This window comes from Leptodactylus fuscus, chromosome 10, assembly GCF_031893055.1.
Source record: "Leptodactylus fuscus isolate aLepFus1 chromosome 10, aLepFus1.hap2, whole genome shotgun sequence".
Taxonomy (NCBI): Eukaryota; Metazoa; Chordata; class Amphibia; order Anura; family Leptodactylidae; genus Leptodactylus; species Leptodactylus fuscus.
In genome coordinates, this window is record NC_134274.1 from 23,655,963 (window position 1) to 23,681,459 (window position 25,497).

Here is a 25,497-nt window from a genome sequence, read left to right on the forward strand (position 1 = left end):
TGAAGACTGGTGTTAGTAATGCCAGTCTTCATAAATGAACTCTATAATCTTTATATTGTCTATATTTCCCAGACTGCACACCATCCAGTGGTGACCCAGATTTGCATATGGGATCTACAATGTTGTGAGTCTCTTTGATACTATGAGTCCAGGACTCCTGACACTGTGCAGTCCAGGATCATATTTTCTCACTCACCAAAGCATAGCTGTGTATGGGACCAGCCTTGAGTTTTATCTCTACATTTTATAGTCAGTATTATGGACGTAGTCCCCGGATCACTTTGTTTATCTCCTGTACCGAGCATGCACAGGCTTGTATCCTATCCAGACAGTCCTCTGGGTGCTAAATGTATGCACATCACAAAGTTCCTTCCTTCCTTGAAAATTTGTTACAATGTGTCAGTGAATAATGCGTCGTCCTGTTCCCGTATCTGATCACAGGGGAGATCCGCTATGACTGCAGAAAACACGATGTCTAATGCCCGGTTCACATCTGCGTTCGGTATTGAGTCCACTTGGGGACCCCTGAACAGAATACTAAATGCACTGACAATACATAAATCCTATAGACTATAATGGGGTCTGTGTGTTTTCCTCACGGTGTCCGCACGAATCATGCGGAGAGAAGAGCGCTGCTTGAAGTACTTTTGTCTCGTGTGGAAAATACACGGATCTCATTATAGTCTATGGGGTCCGTGTGCTTTCACTGCTCACTGCTTTGTAATGCTTTCGGTATTCTGTTTGGGGGGTTCCCAAGAAGACTCCCCGAATGCAGATGTGAACCAGGCCTAAGGTATGTTCACATTTGCATCATAGACTTTGTTAGGACTTTTTGTTGCAAATTCAGCCAAAATGACAAACAAAATAGTTCAGATGTAATATTTGTTGTGTATACAAAGGCTATGATGAAAATATTATCTTATGTCAGCTCATTATGTAATTTATTTTTCTTGTCTGTAGATGGTTTTGTTACTAGTTACTGTCAGATTTATACAGCAGTATACTCGGGTTTCCATTCGGGAGTCTGCTTGGGGACTCCCCACAAACAGAAACCTAATATAAAAGTGGTTACCTTAGGAAACCAGCGGATCCCATAGATTATAATGGTGTCCATGTGGTTTCCGCAAGAATAATGTGGAGACAAAACTGCTAAGCTTTTGTCTGTGCACGAAGGAACGGATTGACCTGAATGCAATGTGAACTGGGCCTAAGTATATGTACACATGGATTCTTATGTATATTCCATTGTGTATTGTTTTACAGGGGTTTTATCAGCAATATTATGCTGTATGAGCCCCACATATGCGTGAATAGCCTTTAAAAAGGCTATTCAGGCACCGCAAATGTTGTTTTAAACCTCCCCCCCCCGTTTTAAAATAGAACTATAAAAACATATATGTAAATCATACCTTAGCGTGCACGCGTGGCGGTCGTGCACGATCTGTTGTCATCATCTGGCACACCTTCCTCTTCTTCTTTTGGCGACGCCCTCTGGTCCTGGCTCTTCCCCAGATTCATCGTCTTCTTCCGGTGGTTCCAATCCAATTGGTTCAGATTTGCAGCGTGCGCAGTATTGCTCCCTCCGGAGCTACTGTAGTCTTTGCTGGCGGCTGGCCGCTTAACCCCCTGCGTCCATTCATTCCTATGGGTGCGTGCTATTGGAAACTGGAGTTTCGAATAGTACTCACGCATCTCTACTATTCACGCATATGTGGGGCTCATACAGCATAATTTTGCTGATAGAGCCCCTTTAAGTGGGAATCATGATGCCTGCGTATTTATTTTGCTTGCATATATAGAGCCAACATACTCTGCAGCGCATTACAGATATTGTGTAGTCATCACTCACTGTCCCAAGTAGGGATCCCAATCTAAATTTCTTATCAATATTTCCTTGGAGTGCAGGAGGAAACCCATGCAACCACAAGGAAAACTTACATACTCCTTTCAGATGTTGTCCTTGCCTGGATTCGAGCCCAGGACTCCAGCGCTGCAATCCTGCAGTGCTAACCACTGAGGCATGGGGGGAAAGTGATGTCACTTATTGAAAGCAGATTGCGTGCGGATTTCATCCATGCTTCCAAACAAAGCTAAAATATCCATTCTGATTTCTAACTCCGATTACCCTTCAAATCCGCCTCAGATTTTTGTGAACACAATTTTCGTGGCCTAATAAGATTACATTTAATATTGTTTGTGCATACCTCTCTCCGCAAATCTCTGGATTATAATTTTTTTTCATAACCGCTTCAGTTTCTCACAATGGTGTACAGAATCTCTGGGGGTTGTGTTCACTATTATTCACACTATAAATCTTTAAGGAAGAAAAACACCAGTGATAAAGCTTGTAACACCCTGCATTTTAAAAGCGTGCTTAAAGGGGTTCTCTAGAAATTGGCCAAAACACAGGAGTCTGAGGAACTTGAACCATAAAAAAAGTGATATCGCACTGGCGCTCCAATGTCTGCCACTTCTGTCTGGGTGCACCCTGTGCCTGCGCTGCGTGTTACTGCTGAGGTCAGGGGTGGCCGAGAAGGACCCGGTTATGTCACTCGTATACATCTCTACGTCCTTTTGCTGTGCTCGCTGAGGATATGGTTTGGCCTCAGTGGTCACATGCCGTGCAGGACTTCTGGTGGTAAACGATACCGGAACACCTGATCAAACAGCAGCAGACACCAGAGCACCGGGACAGGTGAGTATGATATGTTTTTTGGGGGTTTGTTAATGTTTCTCCATCTCCGGCTTCCACTGTGATTTGTCCAATTCTTGGACAACCCCTTAAACTTTCAAAAAACTGCATGATTTCATAGTACAATGTGTGTGTGTGTGTGTGTGTGTGTGTGTGTGTATATATATTATATATATATATATATATATATATACATATATGTGTGTGTGTGTGTGTGTGTATAGGAAAAAACTCAATTTCTGGCCATTATATACCTTGTGTTCTGCAGATTCTCCGTATTCCCCTCTACAGGCTCCATATCTAATTGCCAGTTTTCCCTGAGCTGGTAGGTAGGGAATAGCTGTCTCCCATAGACGGCACCCAAAAAGTCAAGGTGAATCTGCCTGTCTAAGTCACAGAATCAGCAGGAGTATCCTATACGGCATTATAGAGCACCGCTAACATGAATTGATGGAAATAAAGCACTTGGGGTGAGATAGAAACCTAACATTTAGCACCAGCATCCTCTGTCTGTGCCTGTGTCTCTCCTCTCTCAGGGTCCATTCACACGGAGGAATTTGGTGTGGAAATTCAGTGCTGAAAAAAAAGCCTCCCATTGACTTCAATGGGTTCCGTGCAAAAAAAGGAACCCATTGAAGTCAATGGGAGGCTTTTTTTTTTTTAGCACTGAAATTCCACACCAAATTCCTTACCTTTTCCTCCGGGCGAATGGACCCTCACTCTTCTCCTGCTTACTCTTCTCTCCATAGACTTCTGTTTAATATATCTCTTGGTAAACTCCAGGGTGAATGTCAGTTTTGGAGGGACGAAAGCAGCAGGATCTATTGCATTAATATTATGTATATGTTGCATGTTATAGAAGTTTCTTACATTTACTTATAGTAAAAAAAACAATTTGTGAATATTTTGACAAACATTTTGTGAATGAGGCCCTAGAACTGTAGTTTATTGAGCAAGGATCTTGCATATTGTTCCAGGGTCCTTGTTTAGTTCATGCATTTATGGGATTTCTTAATCTGTGTGGGTTCTCATTAAATAGGTCTCTGTCGTGGGAAAGGCAACTAAAATCTGGGTGTGGGACTGACAAAAAATAGGAATAATGGGATTGTAAACAGACCTCCTTCTTTTATTGACATGGGGGAGGTGATAAGGCGACAGTGATGGATGCCCTTCCTTTGTAAGTTTGGAGATGGGGGTCGTTTGGTCAAACTGAAAAGAGCATTGTGGAGGCCGGTGGGATGGGTTGAGGCTGAACTAGACAAACATGTATGAAACAGTGGGAACCTGTGGTCTCGGACTAAAAAAAAATTACATATGGGCCAGTCACACCAAACTGGTGTTTTTAGGGTTGATTGTTGATGTGGTGGTACTCGTCATAGGTATGGCGGCTGTGTCGGTTTGGAACTACATGAAAACAGGGCTGAAGAATTTCCAGATAATGGGAGAAAATGTTAACTTTTTAGGGCAGTCGTCTAGTTGCTTGGCGGGTCACTGATGCGTCAAATTGGCTCAAAAAGTCTTACGTAGGATCTTTATTCTATGTAGATTTTGGTGCTCTTTTTGTACCCCAATGTAGATAGATGTAATTCTTCATTCCCAAAAATGACAGGAATATGCAAAAATGGCTTGTAAGTCTCCATACGCCTGCAAAGGTGCCCTAAGGAGTGTTATTATCCCCTGACCCAGGTATATGCAAAGCAAGCATATGCCAAAAATCTGTACATTTCCAGGAACAATAATAAGGGCACTTGGTAGTTATCATGACGGGGGCGTGATGCCCATGCAAAACATGTATATCAGAAATGAATGTATATATGTAGATTGTGTCCTTCTAACCCCCCTCCCTCTGCCCCTTGTAACATTGGAAGATGCGTGATGTCATTACGACATCACAGGTTTCCACAACAACAATCAAAATACTTCCGCGTTCAGGGACACAAAGCTCAGATTGTACATCACGTTACTTAAGGCAAGAGTCAAAGAACTCCTTCTTTCATACAATGAGCGGATGATATAGGATGATCTTAATATACAGTACAAAAAAAGTGTTGGGAGGAAGAAGAATGGGACAAGCTGATTATGCCGCTATACTCCTACTTGTTTGTGCTCTGCTGTGGAAAGGGTTAAAGCTGCCCATACACATCAGTAGTGTCTGACGGACAGCCATGCTCCCCTGCTTATTGTAATAGGGACTTAGTGGCTGTCAGACACATCTGGAGTTGCTTATCCCGCTGGCGAACGAAGGATCGAAAATGTTACAATCCAACCTGTTCCGTCTAATCTGAGATCTGTCATAGAAGCCTCAGTCTGTTTCCATACAAGTTAGATTGTTGATGGTCCCACTGGAATGGGTTGGCTGTGCCGAGTGAAGCTTAATACGAATGGTCCTCTTAAAGGGGTTAACTTGGCACCACCAAAACTCACCCACGCAAGGTGGCCATTGGTTTCATAGTTTTATGGTGACAGCCTTTGGTTCTGGCACACAGAGGAGGGTCTAAAGCGGGCGACCCTTGGTGTTATTTGCTTCTTAAAGGGAGTCTACCACCTTCTCCAAGTATATTCAGCTGTCAATATTGCATTACAGTGATAAACTTTATTTGTTTCTGTCAACTTTGTAGGTTTGGAGAATTAGAACTTTGAAGTTTTTCACAAATGAGGCAATTGGTGCACCAGGGGTGGCCTTCAGCCCCAGGGACACTGCTAAGATAGGAGCGCTCCAGGCAGCAGAAGGCCCGCCCCCAGTGCACCAACTGCCTCATTTGCATACAACTTAAAAGTTTACAAAAGTGACCTCCATAACAGAGCTAAGACGTGTCCTATAATATGCTGTTGACAATTGAGTACAATTGGGCTCCCTTTACTAGAGCATGTCTACCTTAAAGGGGGTTGTGCTGTTATGACCCCTTATCCTTTGCCCTGTGGGTTGGGTATAAGTGTCCGATCTCTGCGGACCCGGCTCAGGGTCTTCCAGCGTTCAGGAGGCCATTTTGAGCTGTTCTTTCTCCAATGCATGGCCTAGCTTCAAGGTGTGATTTTCGTGTTTGGTGGAGCACTGGACTTTGTATGTAGCTTTGTGTATGCGGATGGTGTAAGACCGGCAACATGATCGTGCTAGTCTTCAGTTTGTGGCATAGAGATGATTTGTTGTGGATTTGCTTAGGGCATATTTGCTTACTCTCTTCTTACTTGGCTCATGTTTACAAAGAAGATTATCCAGCAGGCTGTCTACACCCAACAACTGAGGATGCAGTGCAACCATGGGATCAATTCACAACCGAGTGCACACCACCGCCGTCTGCTCACATACCGGACAGCACAACACAAAGCGCCTACGTCCAATAAATGTCATTCTGATTTATTACTCTTTATGGATGAGATCCAATAGCAGACACTTTAATAGCAACATTGCCATACTGTAATGACTATGATCTTGCAATGTACCCTAAAAGTGAAGGTCCACCTTCTAATACCATGTCATTTTAAGGCAAGGACTGCACGCCACCGGCTAGCGGCGAAGTATTTCTATAAATCCCATCCACATATTGCACAAAAATCCTGTAAATCCGGGTTTTGAACAAGCAGCATATTAGTCCCGGTTCACATCTACATTCGGGTTTCCGTGTAATGGGGTCCATGTGGTTTCCGCTGGGTTTCTGCACTAAACATGCAGCGAGTAGCAGCACTTTTCACGCCACATGTTTTGTGCGGAAACCACATGAACCCCATTATAGTCTATGGGGTCTGTGGGTTTCCTTAGGTAATCGCTTTTTAATGTGTATAGGTTTCCGTTTGGGGGGGATCCCCAGGCTGGCTCCCCAAATGCAGATGTGAACCAGGCCTTAATTGTAGTTTCATCTCCCATGAAACCTGCAGCACAATCTAGCCAATGTCGACTTGTTCTTGCCACTGGTGGGTCTGCTGCTGTCCATTACAGACTTCTAAAGTGGGTATTCCCATCTTGAGGTTTGGGGATCCCCACAATTGCAATCCCTACCTAGCTTGGCTTTATTGATGGGTCTTTTCCCAAAAGCTGGCGTGGATATCCCGTAGACACTCCCGTTACCCCCCCCCCCCCATTCTTGGTGTGCCAATGATTATAACACCAACGCCTGTATAAAAGCGAGCGCAAGCATTTCTTGGCCTCTTCCTCTTTTTCCATGTCTGTTATTGTTTATCATGTTACACATGACTGCGACTACTTTGGATTAATACAGAAAGTGAAGGTACTGTTTTGAAATGCACACAACACCCCTTGTGCACCCTGGCGACTACATTTGCAAACCCTTCATCAATTATTTCAGCAGAACAAGCCGTCGGGGAGATGGAAGGTGGTTCTAGCATGGTGAGATATACGGACCCCTCAAGGACTATGATGGAAATAACTTAAGGCTGTATTCACACTGTGCTTTTTTTTTTTTTAATCAGTAACTGCATGCCTATTTTTAATTAAGACCTGCATGCATTTTTATTTTTTTTTTAATTGCAGTAAAATGAACAAAGGAAAGAGATCTTCTGCTCCCCAACACCTACTATCAATCCAAGTACTGATGGATAAAGCATTTGTGGTGAGCTAGAAAACTCACTAGTAGCTGCAAAAGCTTCTATGTCTGCTTATCTCTGCCCCCCCCCTTTCCATAGACATGTAACTTGAACCTTCACTGAGTTGACAGTCCATCTTGGGAGACCAAGATGGATTCAGCATGAGTGTAACTGTTTTAGGAAGGATGGTGAGGAGGAAAAGAGACTGATAAGTGGAGAAAGAAGCATTTTTTTAAAAAAAATCTCTAGTACAATATATTACAAAGTTTTCTGTATCAAACTGATGTATTTAAACTGAGGGAGAATCATTTTTATTTTTTTTAATTTTTACATGTATGGGTATGTGGAAGTATATCATGGACAGTACATGGATGACACGCACATGTCGTCTATGCCCTGCATGGACTCAGTCATTTCCTTTACTGAGCACTGGCCACCAATATAATAATAGGACCTGTCTTGAGTTTTGCTTTGGACTTGGAGCCCCCCCATGGGCATGTGTATGGGACCATGGAGGGTCCGTGTGCTAGCCATTATATGGGTGGGCTGGTCATTCGTAGATCTTTCCTCTGCTGGAGTCTGAATCGGGTGATGTGAGATGTTGATCAGTTTATATTTTTCTCTTTTACACTACACTCGTGTTTTCATGGCAGCTGATAAAAGTGCACATCTTCTGTACCGGCGACAGCTTCCTCGTGGTGCCCCCCTTTATTTGTATGTTTCAGAAAAACATCTTGAACTAGAGCAGCAGATTTTGTGGAATATTCGGCTTCCATACACAAACAAGACCATCTGGAAACGTTCTGAAAGCCATAACAGAAGTGATGAAACTCTAGAATAAAACAGAATGTGGGCGTGCGACTTGTATCTGTGTGCCAAGAGTACCGCGCAGGCTCCTTCAAGGACTAAGGTCGAGGACGTCAATGCCTTCACAGGTCACCTTTACTAGGAATAACCTAATATACCTGTGGATAAGAAACCACCTCGGACAGGTGTGGTGAACCCTCTTGTCGCAGTGCACGGAAGGCGTGATCATTTTTTTTCGGTACAACCCCTTTATCAGCGATCAGATGAGTACCGGATCACTAGTGGATCTCTTTATTGGGATCCCCAGCAATCATGAAAAGAGGCTCTTGTGTCCCCGCCTTGAATTGAGTGATGGTTACCACAGTCGTGTGTATCCGACACCATTGCTCCATTCCAGCTGGCGCACGGTGTTGAGCCTAAATGGTAACAGTAGAAGTGCAAGGCAGGAAAATTTGGGAAATCTACAATGGATGTCACACTTCGGATCTAGAAGGAGAAGTAGATGACTTATGGATATAGTGGTGGCAAACAAAACTTTATAGGTGTGTTGTGTTGTGGTTTGTGGGAAGTGTCCACCCAAGTTACAATTGGATCTTAGAAGCTAGTCCAGATAACCTGAGGAAGTGGTGTAAATATCAATTATGAATGATAATGTTATTGGAAGCCATCGCTAACCACACGAGAGCGCTAATAATAACCCTGCAAATCTGTCAGCAGAATACAAGCTGCGTCTGCTGGTGGGTCTGAGCAAGTTCCATACAGCCCTTCGAATTATTATTATTGTAGTTTTCTTACCCTTACACTAGAAAGACTATCCCATACTACTTTGAATGGATCGGCGGTCTATGGGACTGACTTACTGTCCATGGTATGGGAGGGGGGATATCGTAACTCCATAGGGAGAGACCACCATTTAGGTGTGTGGAGTCTTATTAAGCCATGAGTGCTCCACTGTGCAAAGGAACATGGGAAGAATATGCAAATCTGACTTCCATCATGTAATTAGGAAGTCAGTGCCTCAGGCATGCACACCAATAGGGGGCGCTCACTGAGAATGTGCAAGTCTATCTTCCATGATGGAGCCTATTGGATTGCTTGACTGAGGCCGTCTTCCTAATTACATCATGGTAGATAGACTTGCACATCCTCAGTGAGCGCCCCCTATTGGTGTGCATGCCTGAGGCACTGGCATCCTAATTACATCATGGAAGTCAGATCTGCATATTCTTCCCATGTCCATGGTATATAAATGAATAACTTGCTCTTGTTCATAGTCTTTCTTCCCTGCCGTATATTATGTCTAGTTTCATTATGGATTCAGGGAAACGCTTTGATATCATGCTCTGGTTGTATCCGGTTATTGCTGCCGTGCACTTGGTGCGGAGCACTCCATAGGGGATTGGTTGTTTTTACCTGGTTGCTTTGCAGTATTTGCCATTCTTCCTTCAAGATGGTGTCTACATAAATACTGCACAACCTCAGGCTACATGAAACGCACAGTTGTTACATATCTCTGCATTACAAAGATCTGAGGTCTTTATTTTGGACTATGTTCACACCTCACAATAAAACGTTACCATAAAACAATAGGCACCTGTGCAATTGGAAAGACCCAATGTAAAAGAATGGGATCCATCACACTAAGGATTTGACCATGCAGAATGGATTGCGATTATGATGCAAGTTGCAACGCAGATTTGAACAAAACCTTACCATGTGTGTAGTCGTGTATTATTATTTATTTTTTGTAATTAGTACCTATACGGAGTCCTATTGTTAAAAAAAAACCAACAAAATCCTATGCTTAAGATACGCCATGTAGTTCAGATCACTGGGGTTCATCTCCTTACACTGGGCAGATGTGGTGGCTGTCTGAGCTGATCGGTGGGGGTGCTGTGTCACAATTTTCACAAAATGTTGCAGTTTTGGAAGACCTTTCAAAGACTTATTGAAGGAGATCCTTTATTGTAGTAATTACATATGAGAAGTAAATGCAGGAAATCCCAAAAAAGCTGGCTAATATAGAAATCTGAAAATCCGTGCTGTTCTCAAAGGTGTGTGTGTATATAGATAGTCTCTGTGTATATTTAGGTATGTGTAGTTACTGTGTGACTAATATAAATATAAATATATATATATATATATATATATATATATATATATAATGTGTGTGTGTGTATAAAGTGGTATTTCAGTAGAAAGTCTCTTGTCTCCATCCCTCTTCCTACTCGGGCGTCCTGTGTTGAGTAATACCCTATGACGTGGTCGCTATCATGTGGCTTTACTGACTTGGTGCCTGACTATTGTCTTCTCGTCTTGGAGGGTTTTTGTTAACCACTTAGTATGAGGCAATATCGCTGAAATAGCCGCAATGCCTCAAACCTCATTACACGTCTGCTGACTCTGTGTTTGTACTAACCATTGTTGGCCGAGTAGGGAAAGTCTTCTCACTGCTCCTTCTTATTGTAAATCTGGCATGGAGGCAAATGTACCATAATAGAATTAAGGATGTGGGTAACCCGAAGGTGCCGTGACCTTTCAAGGTGGGTTCACACTACTGTTGTCTTGCTGTCACAGAGGGAGGTCCCTCCTTCAGGGATCTTGCAGACAGGAAAGTAGCTCACCATCTACTGTCCTATCCACATGATTCTTGCAAGGCAGTGCGCAGCAAGCACACGGACCCCATTATAGTCTATGGGATCTGTCAATGTCCGTAGGTAACCGCTGTTTTGGCTATCGGGCTCTCCATCATTCCCGAGGATGTAGAAGCCAGGGTTGATGTGAACCTAGTCTCAGACTGTGTGCCCTCATCTGGGTCATAATTTCATTTCTAAGCAGAAGCATTGTAGTGCCCGATCAGTAGGACACCACTGACTTACAGTCATCTACGTCTGCTTAAGGGGCACAACATGAAACCTAATTATTAAAAAATTTATGACGTAAATAAACCCCTAAATAAACATTCAGTATGCTTACCAGGCTATTAGAGAGTTCTTATGTAAAAAAAAAAAAAAAGCACCAGCTATTCCTGAGTCAATAAGTTGAGCTGTCCTAGGTATTCACACCCATCAGATTTAGAACAAAACTAAAGCCCTATTCAGACTGGTCACCGGCAGCTGCTTGTTTTGCAATACAGTAAATCTGTTTCCCCCTTAAAAATGATCAAACTAAAAACTTAAAGAAAATTAATAAAGATGGATTAAAGATTTTACATTTTCTGCTTCTTAACTGCAAAGCTGGTGACTCAGAACCTTGCAAACGTTATTCATTTCGGACTGTATCACATGGAGGGTATTCGGGGTGTACAGTAAATGGACCCCATGCTGTCATCATCTTTTCACCCCTAAAACCACCCTTAGTATCTAAAAGTGCCTTGCGTGTGTTATCCCTGGTGTCTTTGTAACGCCAGCCCACTGCCACTATCTACAAGCCACATCACGGCCGCAGTGTCAGTTGTTCTGGTCCGTCAGAGGGTCAGAACAACGGACATCAACAGTGTACAATGGACCCTACTGACTATAATGGGATTTAAAACAGAACCCAGCCCGATTCTATTTGCAAATTGGGTCCAATGGGGTGAAGAGATAACAGTGGGGTTGAGCGATCAAGATCGGAAAAGATCGGATCCCGATCGAGCAAATTTCACGATCGGCTGGAAAATGATCGAAAATCAGATTTTAAAAACGATCCTGAAATCTCAAGATCGGCTCAACCCTAAAAGTGACTTTTCCCATAGAGAAGCATTGCCTAGGTTTGAGCGATCGGGAAAGATTGGATCCCGATCGAGCAAATTTCAGGATCGCAATTGGGATCAGCTGGAAAGTGATCGAAAGTCAGATTTTAAAAACAATCCTGAAATCTCAAGATCGGATCAACCCTAGTTAACGGCAGTAGTCAAGATCTCGATGTCCTTATTCTGTCCCTCCACTGGGATTAATGTCCCAAAGTCACACTAATGTCGTCTCAACCGCTAGAGCAGGACTAAGAACGCTCACAGCAGAGAGGTCGGGTTCAACACCATATCCTAAGACTTCAGAACAAAGAATATTGGGGTGAACGCAGAGAGACACCTGTGGAGATCTTGCGGCAAGCACACGGACCCCATTATAGTCTATGGGGTCCGTGTGCTTTTACTGCACCAGCGCTTGCACTTGCGTTTGATATTCCCTCCGGGGGGATCCCCATGCAGACTTCCTTGGACGGAATACCAATGCAGAAGTGAACGAGGGGTAAGGGATGATGCTGAAAGGTGATTCAGCCTTTGCAACATTTTGGAGCTCCCTCCAAAGACCAGGCCGCAGCCCCTATGCAATACCAGACCCAGTTGCCCTTCCTGACATAATTGTCCTCACTTTTGTATCCCTATGATGTCACAGGTGCCTTGATGTCCTGTTTAGTGTATGGGATATGCAAAAATAGAAGATCTCACGGACGTGGCCATGAGGAATAACCATGGAGTGTATAGTGTGTCGTGGCTCTAACATGGGGCATGCTGCTATTTGGAATAACTAGAAAGTCATCTGAATAATTTCCTGTAGGCAGTGGGGCTGACAACACTCGGCTGTCACAAGGGGTTGGTTCGGGAGGAAGGGACTGAGCATTCATCTTAAAAATTTGCGGCAGCCCATGCTTCTATATTTCCATGCGTGAGATTCCCAAATTCCTGTAGCCGGCCAACCCTGCACTGTGCGAATGGACATTACTCAATCGCCAAATGTCACAAGTGGTTATCTGAATGCGGCATGACTTAGTGCCCGTGTGGTTAGACAGCGCCTGCAGCACATTGCTTTACGTCATTCCTACCTGTAATTTGGCAGAACAGGTATTTAGCTACTAAGTAACCCGTCTTGTCTATTGAGTTATTACTGGACTCGGTTGTATCATGTCTGACTTTCCTCTGTTTTATGGGACACAATTACCCTATACGATAAATGCCTGTATATATTAGTGACCGGTACGCATGATATGTAGGGACTTCTTATATGTATATGCTGCCATAGGCTCACACACGGACGTAGCGTCACGTGGATATAATAATTGTGCAATCCAATGACGATGCCAAGATATAAAAATACTATTACTATGTACCGAATACAAGAGTGTACATGCACAAATATTTGTGTGGCTTTATGTGGATACAAGTGGTTGTTAGTGGCCTTGTGTGGGAACAAACGACTATTACGACATCCTCTTCTGTGCCCACACGGTCGGGAGCGGTGTCATAGTCACCTTCTTCCGGAGGAATCTTGGCATGGAGGAGGTAGAACAAAGAAGGGATATTGTGTGATGCCATAGGAAAATAGACGAAAAAATGACTGTAAATTCATTTTATTAAAGGGATTTTCTGGCCCCAAATGGATATTTTATATGTGTGATCTGGGGGGGCCGGACCCCATACAGGTCAGATGTTCCTCACAACCTCCATTATATTGTATTGTATATTGTGGAAGGGGTTGCAGCTCCGCTTTTATTACTTGCATACAAGCAGAATGCAAATGCTTCCTGCGCCTGGCGGCTGATCTGTGCTGGGGCCAGGTGTGGGACCTGCACAGATCACAGAATAGGTCATCAGTATTAACAATCCATTTGAGGTTGGAGCACTGACTCTGACTCCTATATGGCCAGTAAAGCAAGCGATTGTCTTCCTATGGCAGTAAACACGTCACAACTTATGTATCTAGTTATACAATATCTGTAATTGTAGATACCTTCGTATTTCGAAGTCTGAATTGATAACCTTTGTTACCGAAAACTGGCCCGGACTCCATGATTCTGACCCGGACTCAATTTCTGCCTTTTATACCAAGGGGCGAAACAACTGAATTATTTTTTTACTTTTCTCCTTTTATTTATGTCAGTGCCCACTTTGGTGTTTCAGGGCCATTACCTTAGTAACAGACCGTATCATACCTTGATGTAACGGGGCCTATTTCGGTGATGGCCCACCCCAGTCTGATGTTATGGCCATCCATGCCCTCTATTTTTAGCTCTATGTAAACCATATAAAAGTTCGCATTGTTATGGGGACCTGCTGCGAGCTGGCACAATCGCTGTTTTGCCTTCGTCCAGTTGATTTTCTCATGGCCGTGCCCATTTATCCTCTGTTATCATTCCTGTCGGTGACTACCTCCCTTCCCCTTTCATTTTCTGTTAAATATTTACTGGAAACTTCCCAGGACTTCCAAATATGTTTTCTCTATAAATATCCATTGTGAACCTTATTGTGGCTACACACGTTGTCGCGCTAGCTGGCTACGCACTGTCCTTTATTTCAGGACGCCCAATCTAACAATCCTCTATTGACATAACAGGCGCTCCTCTCGCTCAATCCGTCTCTGACATTGTACTTGTTATTAATTTCTGTTTTGCCATAACATGTAGGTACTAATACACTTCATCAAGATAAGATTGTTACATTGTATCGTGCATATAATCTATACCCAGACATGTTGGATGATGTAGATACAGAACTAGTTTTACCACCATCTTGCTTGCAGAATTGGTGCAGATTTTTGGTGTGGATTTTATGTTCTAGGTCATCTGCGGAAAACACTATGGTATATTTTGTGGATTTGCGGCCAATATCTGTAGTGATTTTCAGCCTCTTCACAAAGTAAAATCGGTGAAAAAAAAATTCATTGTGTGTAAACTTAGCTTTTAGTAAACTAAGGCCCCATTCACATCTGCGTTCGGACGGAAACCTATACGCATTACTGGAGAAACCCATGAACCCCATAGACTATAATGGGGTCCGTGTGGTTTCTGCACGAAACATGCATAGAGAAAAGTGCTCCAAGCAGGACTAATGACTGATGTTTTATGAAATTTTCGATAATTTCATTTTTTAATTTTACATGTCACTATCTATATTAAAAATGAACTAAATCCTGTAATTTTCACTCTGGCCACTAAGCCTAATCATAGAAACACTAAGGCCCCGGGGCAAGAGGCGGCGGATTATGGTGCTGAATTCACGTCATAATTCGAAAAAAGAGAGGAGCTGTCCTTTCTTCAGTCGGACTCAGCCCCGGCGTCCGCCTCATGGCAGTAACCTCCGGACTAGGCCCATTCATTTGAGCCTACTCTGGAGAGGGAAGCCGCGGCTGTTGAAAGCCGCAACAGTCGTGGCAGGCGCATTTTGGCCCGCATCACTCTCTGGACCAAAATCCGCCAAAACTCTCCGTGTGAACAGGGCCTAATGAATTCCATAGGGATTTTCATTGCAGAAATTACTGCCTTACAAACGGATCAGAGAGGATCACAACAGAAGATAAGACTTCTGTAAATAATACCCATAGTGCTCCATCATTGCAGCTACTACTGATGACAATGTCACAGCTTATCTACTCCGTTTTTAAAGGGGTTATCTACGATTGGAAAAACATGGCAGCTATCTTCCAGAAACTGTATCCCATCCATTCACGGGTTATGCGACTGATCTGCAGTACCACATACAACCTGTAGACTGGTGTAGCACTGTTTTTAATAGAAAGCAGCTACTTTTTTTCCAAACTCTTTAGTGGTTACTATCTATAGAGTACAAAGTAGCTCCTCTAAGGTTGGTCATGTCCAAAAGATACTCTCTCAGCGCCCCTTCACCACAAGGAAATACGGGAAGCAATATTTTTGATGCCTAAACGTGGCGATAAACAGCTGGAGCTACGATCTCTCAGTTTGGGATCCAAGTTTTGATGGGGCATTTGGGCAGGTTCTTAGCAGACATTGAATATAGGGTACATTTTGGGGGAGCAGCACACACTGTATGAACAATGCCATCTGACTGGCCACGGTCTTAACCCCGTATTCTTAGTGCCCTGATCTCATAACCAGGACCCTTCACTACAACATTCGCCGTCTTTCTGACGCAGTCTCCACGTGATTTATAGGATTTTTTTGCCCTCATTATATCGCTTTCATAACATGTTGATGTATTTGGGGTTTGTTAGGTCGTCTTATGCATTCCTGGGATTTAGCTGTGGAAAATGCACATGTAATGCAGAAAGTTGTTTGTGAACTGATGCATAGGGTATACGTGTTAAACTCCGACCAACCTCTCTAATCCAGTCAGCTATTTTGTTGTTCCCGTCTCCTGCCATGTTGTTTATGAGTGTGATAATACTTTTTTTTCCCTCTATGAAAGCCTTCCCAAATCTAGCATGTCAGAACTAGTATGCTATAGGCTATAAAGGACTGTTTGTACCAACACCTAATGCTTGACCTTTTGTACATTGTTTGGTGTGATGTGACCTTTTTAAGTTTATTGTATAACCAAATGGTTCCACCAGGTGACCTCGTATGAACCAATGGGCCTGTACTAGATGTACTGAACCTTATACTAGAAACAAAGGTACCTGGAAACCCTTAAGGAGCTAGATGTGTCCTTGACTTGACTTGGTGTCACCAGAAAGGACCCATAAGATGTTCTAATAGGGAACGGTACTCGCTAGTATTTTGTCAGGTCCCCGTTTCCTCTCGGGACCAGAGAGGACAACGTGCTCTACCTGTACACGTCAGCACATGGCCATATTATATGGATCTCATTGATGTGGACCCATAATATTGTAGCTTGATCTGGGAAATGCTGTGCCTTTATATAATTTAATAGTCGTTGCTCCACTGATTCTGGCACAGTTAGAATTTTTTCTCTAGCCCCCACCATTCCTGAAAAATCAATGCTGTTCATTTTGGTGCCTGATATACTATTTAGTCTCTGTACTGTCAGGGAGCCGTGTCAGGCAGGAGCAGACAAGGGGTGTGACTCTGAGCTCCAATCAGAGTCGGCCAGTGTCAGTGCTCAGTCACACCCCCTGCCTGACCCCGCCCTTCTAACATTACAGACCTTAAAGGCTGGTCTTACACGACCGTGTTGAATGTACGGTCCGCTAGTTGCTGATCGGCAATATAGACTCCACAGACGTCCGTGTCCTGCCACACTCGCCCATAGAGTTCTATGGGCGAGTCCGTGCAGTGCCGCAATTCACGGCCATTATGGACATGTCCTATAAATTGCGGGCCACGGTTGCGGCCTGGCCACACCACAGATAAAATATCCAGTGGTGTAGGAAGCCGCATTGAATATAATGTGTCCGCAATTGAAAACCCTCAATTGCGGACTATTTGCGGACTTGCATTGCGGCCATGTAAGACCAGCCTAAATGGCACAAAAGACACCAAAACTAACTGTGCTTATTACTCAGGAATGGTGGGGGATAGAAAGAAAATTCCAACTGTCCTGGAATCCGTGCAGCAGCAACTATTAACAGATGCCAGTAACTTGAATGGGTGAAGGTGGTGAAATGTCCTCATTAACCACAAATTTGTACAAATAAAATTAGGAGGAGGCAATGCTCTCTTCTCATTGGCAGAGGTCCCAGTGATCGGACCCCCAGTGATCAGACACTTATTCCATATCCTGTGGCAAGGGGTTTAATATACTTGATGGCACAGCCCATGTTATTCACCAGAACGTCCATATCAATAGATAGGATAGGGTCACCTGAATCATACAGAGTTTCCTCTTGGGAATCCCTACCTCTAGTACTGAGATATATTTCCAACACAACTTCAAATCCGTCAACGTGTATAAAACCCTGGATACACTTGTTTTTACTAAAAGTCTAAAATGATATATTTTTCCGTTGAAGGATCGCCTTGAGCTTGCACGATGAGTCCACCATCACCACATCCTGTGCTAGTGAGGACCATCATGTCACTCCTCTTACACTAAAGAGTCACCATCTATAATTCTGAAGCGTTCTCTCCTCTAGGAATAGAGAATGTGTCCTTGTTACTGTCACTGGCCTAGGAGTAAAAAGATCACGTCTGTGCACTGTGTTCTGTCCTTTCATGTGTTCGTATATTGTGATAAGGTCTACTTAAACTGAATAACCACAAATATGCCAATCCGTCTTTGTCCTTCCATGCCCCTGATTATCTTGGTTGCCCTGTTAGTCAAGCTGGAATGGGTGTTATTAGGGAATCAGGCCTCCACTCCTATGACTCCTGGAAAGCCATTTGCATTGAGGGTGTGCGGGGTTCAGAGTATATTGTGCCTGTGACATTGTATATAGTGTGTGTGTGCGCGTGTATTTATATATATATATATATATATATATATATATATATATGTGTGTGTGTATATGTATATATTCTATTCTATATCTCGGCTAAATACATTACAGTAGTGGACTAAATCCTCCATAAAAGTTTCCCTTTTAAACTTTTTTTTTTATTTATTTATTTCTGGTCTGCTCTTGTTTTTTTTGTTTGTTTTGTTTTACTTCCCACATCTTTCTGTACATGTATGAGCAGTATATTGCCGCATACTTCACGTGCATGTATATAGTGGTTGGGTTTAGTGCTCTGTTCACAAGCTGCTGGAGAGTAGCTATGATTGATAATTCGGACTCTGGCTGTTTAACCCTTCAGTACCACCAATAATATGTCTATATCTAATATTCTAGTGTTTGGGATGAAGGCTCCTTTAGCTTGCCATAAGCACTATTACTTTTCACCTTGTTATGTAAGTGATATTTGCAACGAGCCGGGTTATGGGAACGTCCAGTCCCCTTGTTTCCTTCCGCATGCACGTGTTAGATAACTTGTCTTCTCGGCGCTGGTCCTGAAGCGGTTAATGAACAGCTGTTTTGGCCTCTAAAGTGATGTCATTTCCAGCTTGGCAGCTGTCTCCGATTTGTCAGGCTAGGGAGGGGAGTACAGCCAGTGCATACTGTGTCCCGGGACCCTGTTTACTTAATAGTGCCTGCCAATAAAGGCCTTGTTTAAATACGACGGCGGCGCGGCTGCCCAGTACACATGAGGAAACGTTGCTGCTGGAGGTCTTTGTCAGATCACACGCTGCTGTGGAGAATGAGACTGCAGGATGCCTTTTCTTCTAGGCCTGAGACAGGTAAGGACCCCCATCCCCCCCAGACTACACAAGACTCGAGGTCTCGGAAACCGTCTGCGTCGCCCTGCGGACTCGGATTGGATTTTAAACTTCAGGGAAGTTTGCGCCATCTCCGCCGTACACAGACAATAAGCAAGCGTTTTCTGGTCGCCCCCCCCCCCTGCCGTCACAGAGACACTTGTCTGTAGGCACTTATCTTACTTATTCCAGTTTTTGAGCAATAATAGGAATACAATGCATAGGTTTTGGCTCCATTACAAGAACGTCTTCTCTCCATCTGTAATTTCACATCTTGCAAAATCAGCTCTTGCATTTATTACAGCCACCGCCGTCTTCTGCTTTTACTTGCGAACAACTTGCCCTTATATGACCTGATCCTGCCGACCTGTTAAAGGGACACTGATCCTAAAGTGCAAATCTGGATGGAAGAAAATAGAATAAAAAGACCTGCTGAGCTCATCCTTCACAGTTATGTATGGAAAGGCTTCTCAGAATTGTAGGAGACTGAAATGGCAGCTCGAGGAGGCCACACGAGGTTCTTTATATATGCCTGTTCAACAGTTAGCGCCATGTAGGGGGCGCCGGTGAGCCTTGCTAATGTTCTATGTATAATGTTCTTGGAGATGTGTTTCGGTGCTATACCTAAGGGGTTACTTGCATTGTGGTTCTTCCTGGCTGAGATTGTGGTCACTATTTAAAGGGGAACTCTCGCCCCTCTTTTATAGTAAGTACTTGTATTCCCGGTGAAATAACAATCCTAATTGTCTTCTCTTTGAATTCTTGGTGCTGCCGTTCCTCAGTTGTTCCTCCTTGAAATGTATGAGTACGTAGACACAGAGCATTACCATTACCCTTGTGAAAGGGGTGTGTCCCTGTGCAGTCTGATTGGACGTTGTGAGACTTTATAGAGACACGCCCCCCAACTTGTAACAAATTTCTAGGATGAACAAGAGAGGAACAGCACAATGCAGAATTCTAAGAAACGGTGCTGGAAAGTTCTTAATGCTTATTCTATGGGGAGTAGAAGTATTTCCTAAAACGGACATGTCTGGAGCCATGACAGATGCTCGCTCTTGATTCTTTTGACAATAACAACACATAACGTAATGGTTAAAGGAACGGGTCCTTGTGCTTGAGTTTGGCGCTGTGTGTTCCTGTATACAGTAGTCCAGATTTATTATAGTGGTCACTATTAAACACTGGTGTGTATATATCTTGCAGTTTTCAGCTTGTCCACCTAAGTCTAATACCAGCCTTGGGGTGGGTTCACACTACCATACCGGATAAGAGCAACGGGCATTAAATAAGAGTCTCCTCTGATGGGTGTCCTTCTGCATTCACTCTGATGTACAAAATACATGACTGAAGTTTTCTTTTGTCATGTTCTAACGTCCTTTATTCAGGACTTTTTCTTCTATTACAGAAGTAAGCAAAGATGATGGAAGAAAATGTCCACTTATTTTATATTAGTGTGACTTGCTCTGTGTCAGTCACTCTGCTGCAGTTAATGTCCATTGCCGTCATCCTCTGACGGATGACAGCAACGGACATTAAAGAGGACTTTTCATGTCCTCAGGCACATGCTGTTTTATACACCGCTAGAAAGTGGACAGTGCGCTGAATTCAGCGCTCTATTGGCTTTCCCATTCTGTGCCCCAGGGCAAGAGCTATAAGTGCAGTTACTGATGGCTCTTCCCTGTCAGAAGGGCGTTCCTGATAATACGCCTCTCCTGAGAATATGGTTCGTAGCCTTGTACTGTCAAAGGGGCCATTCCTTACCTTACCCAACTAATAACTGGTTTAAAGGTAGACTAGACAGCCTAAAGTTTCACCAGATTTAACATCCGGTATCAGTCACTGTGATGAAACTGGTGTTGTATTTTCACACTGCTTAAGTGTACACGGTTCAACAGCTAGTTAATCTGAGCCAGTGTCTTGGGTCGGATCAAGTTGGTACACAGACTGAAATAATAAGCTGTCTGTCACCAACCTGAACACCGCGCTCATATTGAGTGCCGTGCTGTTTCGCGCTTGGTCAGATGATGGGGAATCCCATAATGTCAGTAATGACATAACAGGGATTCTCAGCACAGAGGTGGATGGATGTTAGGGAATCCCATAATGTCCACAGTGACATCACAAGATTCTCAGTGCAGAGGGAGCTCCGAGACCTGCAGGGAAAATGTGAATTGTCTACTGTATGTACACAGATCACTGGTGACAGTCACAATGGGGATTGTTACCCCAGGACCACTGATATGTCTTCTACATATGACGACATTGGATTTATGATGTCACTCTTCAGAACGTCTCAGACAGCGGTGGGTGCACCTCATTTTTGATCAGGTGCATGCGTCTTCATAAATATGGGGCATCCCTTCTGGGCCCTACTTTTCTGGGGCCGTGAATCAAAAAACTGCCCTTTTTTCAGGGGTGCGGCAAAGATAACGTAGATATGAAAAACCATAATTTGTGCATAATCTGGTGACCTTTTATGCCTTGTATGTCAGACAATTGGTGTACGAGGCATAATAAAGGTGCCCCTATGTGTCCCCTAAAAATCCATGCTGTCATTTAAGCAACAGTAAAATGTTTGGTATATGTTTGTAGTTTGATATAACCCGACCTTATCTATTTTTGTGCTTTTATTTAATCCTCTAAACACAGATTTTTTTATTATTTTAATTTATCATCCATTTTCACAGGCTGTTTTTCAGCGATAAGGGCGTGTGGACTTGATAGATGAAAGCAAGTTGGGAAAGTCTGATCTGACCCACAATTTTTTGCCTCGCATTCATAGTTTACACTCGTGCTGATTGGCCAAATTGGCAGAATTTACACAGGAAAATACATAATAATAAATACACTAGGGGGGGCAACTTTGCAAAAAACAAAACAAAAAAACTGCAGCTATTAGGGTACTTTTACCACTCAAGTGTGTGCGTGTGTGTATATGTATATGTGTGTGTATATGTATATATATATATATATATATATATATATATATATATATATATATATATATATATATATATATATTTTATTTTTTTTCAGTGGGTTATGAATAAGAATATAAAGCAAGCCCTAAATCTGACTGGAGTCTGACCTGGCGAACATGTGATCTACAAAGACAAAATTGCCTCCCTAGACAGCTGCAAGTTACAGGTCCCACCCATGCTACACCCATTTGACAGAAACCCAAAAATGTGTTTTTACATAAGTCATTTAAAAAAAAATTTCGGTGGACGTTTGCAGTTAGCTGATGTGTCCCTTTAAGAAGAGTCAAGTTATCTGAGCGTGCCTCCATTAAACACTACATTGTTGTTTTTTTTTTTTTTTTTTTTTTAAATCATATTAACATAATCCTGGCAGCAAAGGGTTAAACAGCCCTCACGAAGCGAAACACCTCACTTTGGGTCACCCTGAAAGACCTTGCCCTGTGATCCGTCTGTGACTTTCGGTGAGCTCAGCAGCCACTATCCAAATAAGAAAGTAAATAATTTTATAGGCCGTGGCCTGCGAGGGGAACAGTAGCGAATGACTCTGCTGGTTCCCAATCGGGAATAGGATCCCTGCCAAGTATTTGTCCCGAACCTTCTCTGAACTGCACATTTAGCACAGCAGCCCTTTCCAGCCCTCCTATCAGACATACTTTCCCTAACACATGTTCTTCAGTATAAAGTTCCTCGCCTATAACATCTCAGCAGGCCGCCTTGTTTCTGTGCATGTTTCTACTTATTTACTGGCTTATACTACAAGGTTCTTCAATCAAAAAAGATTACAATTGTATAAGACCTGTCTACTCGCGAGAACAAACATATAGAATAAACAGGGCAAACCTACAGGTTGTTGTAGTGCAAGAATCAGATCGTGTATGGCAAAAATGTAGCCGTGTGGGTGCTTTGTTTTCAGGCTTCTGTCCCGTTTTTAGGTCAAAGGTTGGCAACCATTAACTAGCGAACGCTGCCCTTCAGAAGGTCACTGAACTCCACAGTGGTCACGTGTCTACCATGTAACAATCACGACTCTCATCCTGCTGTCCTCTATACCCACCATGATAGTGGAATGTGCCGGAGATGGATGTCGGGGCAAAAAAACAAAACAATTTTAAAGTTCTTTACCAAAATTTGGGAAAGATACAACGGGCTATAAAATTGAAAACTGATAGCGTAGAAACTGGAGTTGGTAGGCCAAACCACTGACGCTAGGTTCACACCTGCATTTGGATTTCTTTTCAGGGGGTGCACTTGGGGTCCCCCCTAACACAAATCTAATCCACTTAAAGTGGTTGCCTGAGGACCCCATAGACTATAATGGGGTCTGAAGGGTTTGCACCCAAAAAGGATTTTCTCTCCGCATTTTTCTGGTTTAGGGAGGGAAACCCCAAATGGAGTTTAAGCGCGGGTGTGAACCCAGCCTTAGGGTGCATTCACACTGAGTAAACGCTAGCTTATTCTGAACGTAAAACACGTTCAGAATAAGCGGCGTCTAAAGCAGCTCCATTCATTTCTATGGGAGCGGGGATACGAGCGCTCCCCATAGAAATGAATGGGGAGTGCCGGCGTATACGGCAAGCTCTGCTCATGCCGGAGCGTACACGCCGGCACTCCCCATTCACTTCAATGGGACTGCACGGAGTGAAAGAAGCAGCCCATTCATTTCTATGGGGAGCGCTCGTATCCCCGCTCCCATAGAAATGAATGGAGCTGCTTTAGACGCCGCTTATTCTGAACGTGTTTTACGTTCAGAATAAGCTAGCGTTTACTCAGTGTGAATTCACCCTTACTCTGACTTCTCTATGTTCCACAGCCTGACTCCAACTTCTTCATGAATGGCCAACAGCCATGGTCAGAAGCAGTAAAGATCCTTTAAAGGGGTATTCCCACGTCGCATACTCACCAGTCTTCGTTGCTATAAAATCTTCTGTCTTCCAGCTTTGTTGCGTCATTGGTGGGCGGGGTCACATATGCAAAGCCAAGCGGTGAGATGCCGCTGGCCCTGCGTGCATGCTCATAGACCAGTCTAGCCTTCACAATACAGACCAGACACCTGCCTCTCTCTATTACAGCGGATACCGGGTCTGTATTCGCATTGTGAAGGCTAGACTGGTCTACGAGTGTGCACGCAGGGCCAGCGGCATCTTGCCGCTGGCTGTGCATATGTGAATATGTGACCCGGCATCCGCTGTAATAGAGAGGCGGATGCCGGGGAGTTAGATCCCGGCACAGGTGCCTGCAACATCGCTATGCTTCTGCCCTGCATGAAGCTAGCAGCGGCAGAAGCGATGCTGTTATTCCGCTCCTCCAACCCCCCCCCCCCCCCCTGGAATAGCAGCATCGCTCCTGCCACTGCTGGCTTCATGCAGGGCAGAAGCATAGCGATGTTGCAGGCACCTGTGTCGGCATCTAACCGTCCCCGGCATCTGCCTCTCTATTGCAGCGGATGCTGGTCTACATTGGCGGCCCCTTCCCCCCAAAGGGTAAACTACCCCCCCCTTCCAGGCTCGCTCCTGTGCACTTAGCCCCTCCCCCTCAGAGCAGCAGATACATCACTTGACTTATGAGCAGATAAGTCAAGGGATGTGTCCCAAAAAAATGAATAAAGTGAGATAGTGGACAAACAAAGCAGTTTTGCTGAAGCAGTGTATTTAGGAAAAGTCTTACATCCACATTAACAAACAGTATAGATAGGATCCTTGTGATGGGACAACCCCTTTAATTCATTGGAAAGTAAATTAGAGGATCTTTGCTGCGTCTGAATTTTTTTTTTTTTTTCCCAACACCACCCAAAATTGTCCCAAACTCTGAAGTCTCTCTCTTCCTTGGGTGTTAAGTTTGGGCCAGTGGAACCCAATGGTCAGCTCGCCATGTTTCAATGGTTTAGAACAGGGGTAGGGAACCTTCGGCTCTCCAGCTGCTGTGAAACTACAACTCCCATCATGCTCCATTCACTTCCATGGGAGTTCCAAGAACAGCAGGGCAAGTATGCATGCTGGGAGTTGTAGTTTTGCAACAGCTGGAGAGCCGTACGTTCCCTACCCCTGGTTTAGAACATGTACACCTTCTCCTGACTTCACTCCGGGCTCCTCCTAACTCTGTTTTTTGGGGCTGTCCTTGGTTCATCTTCTCACATGTGCAACTGAACCTTGATACTCTGAGCACCAGGAACCGGGATTTGATTGGCCTTTCTCTCCATTTTCACCAGGCTTCTACACTTCATGAACCATCTATAACTTTACAACCAACCCCCCATAGCATTTCAGGGGAGACCCGTGCACCACACTACATGGAATGGAGAAGTTTAATACTTTTTGATCAAAAAAAGTATTAAACTTGACTGAAAAATCAGTCTGTAAACATTGTTGTATTGGGGTTTGGTGAGAAACGGCGCCCCCTCCAAGACGGGTCAAGGCATTTCATCTAACCAAACCTTAACCCTGATCTTGTGGGCAAGCACTTCAAGACAGGGTTGTATACCGGTGCTTGTCTTGGATCTGATTCACATCTGCGTTTGGGTTTCCACTTGGAGAGTCCACTTGGGGACTTTCTGG

At 43.8% G+C, this 25,497-nt stretch overlaps 1 protein-coding gene across 2 annotated transcripts in view; it reads left to right on the forward strand.

The window, feature by feature from the left end:
- Positions 1-25,497, forward strand: part of WBP1L (WW domain binding protein 1 like) — a 40,088-nt gene that overhangs the window by 5,503 nt on the left and 9,088 nt on the right. Inside the window, exon 1 of one of the 2 annotated variants that reach the window (XM_075257564.1) lies at positions 18,743-18,947. The exons of the other annotated variant lie outside the window; for it this stretch is intronic. Coding sequence (XP_075113665.1) covers positions 18,921-18,947 — 27 coding nt within the window. The 5' untranslated portion in view covers positions 18,743-18,920. Of the gene's footprint in view, positions 1-18,742; positions 18,948-25,497 lie in introns of those variants that run through there. 2 annotated transcript variants of the gene reach the window in all.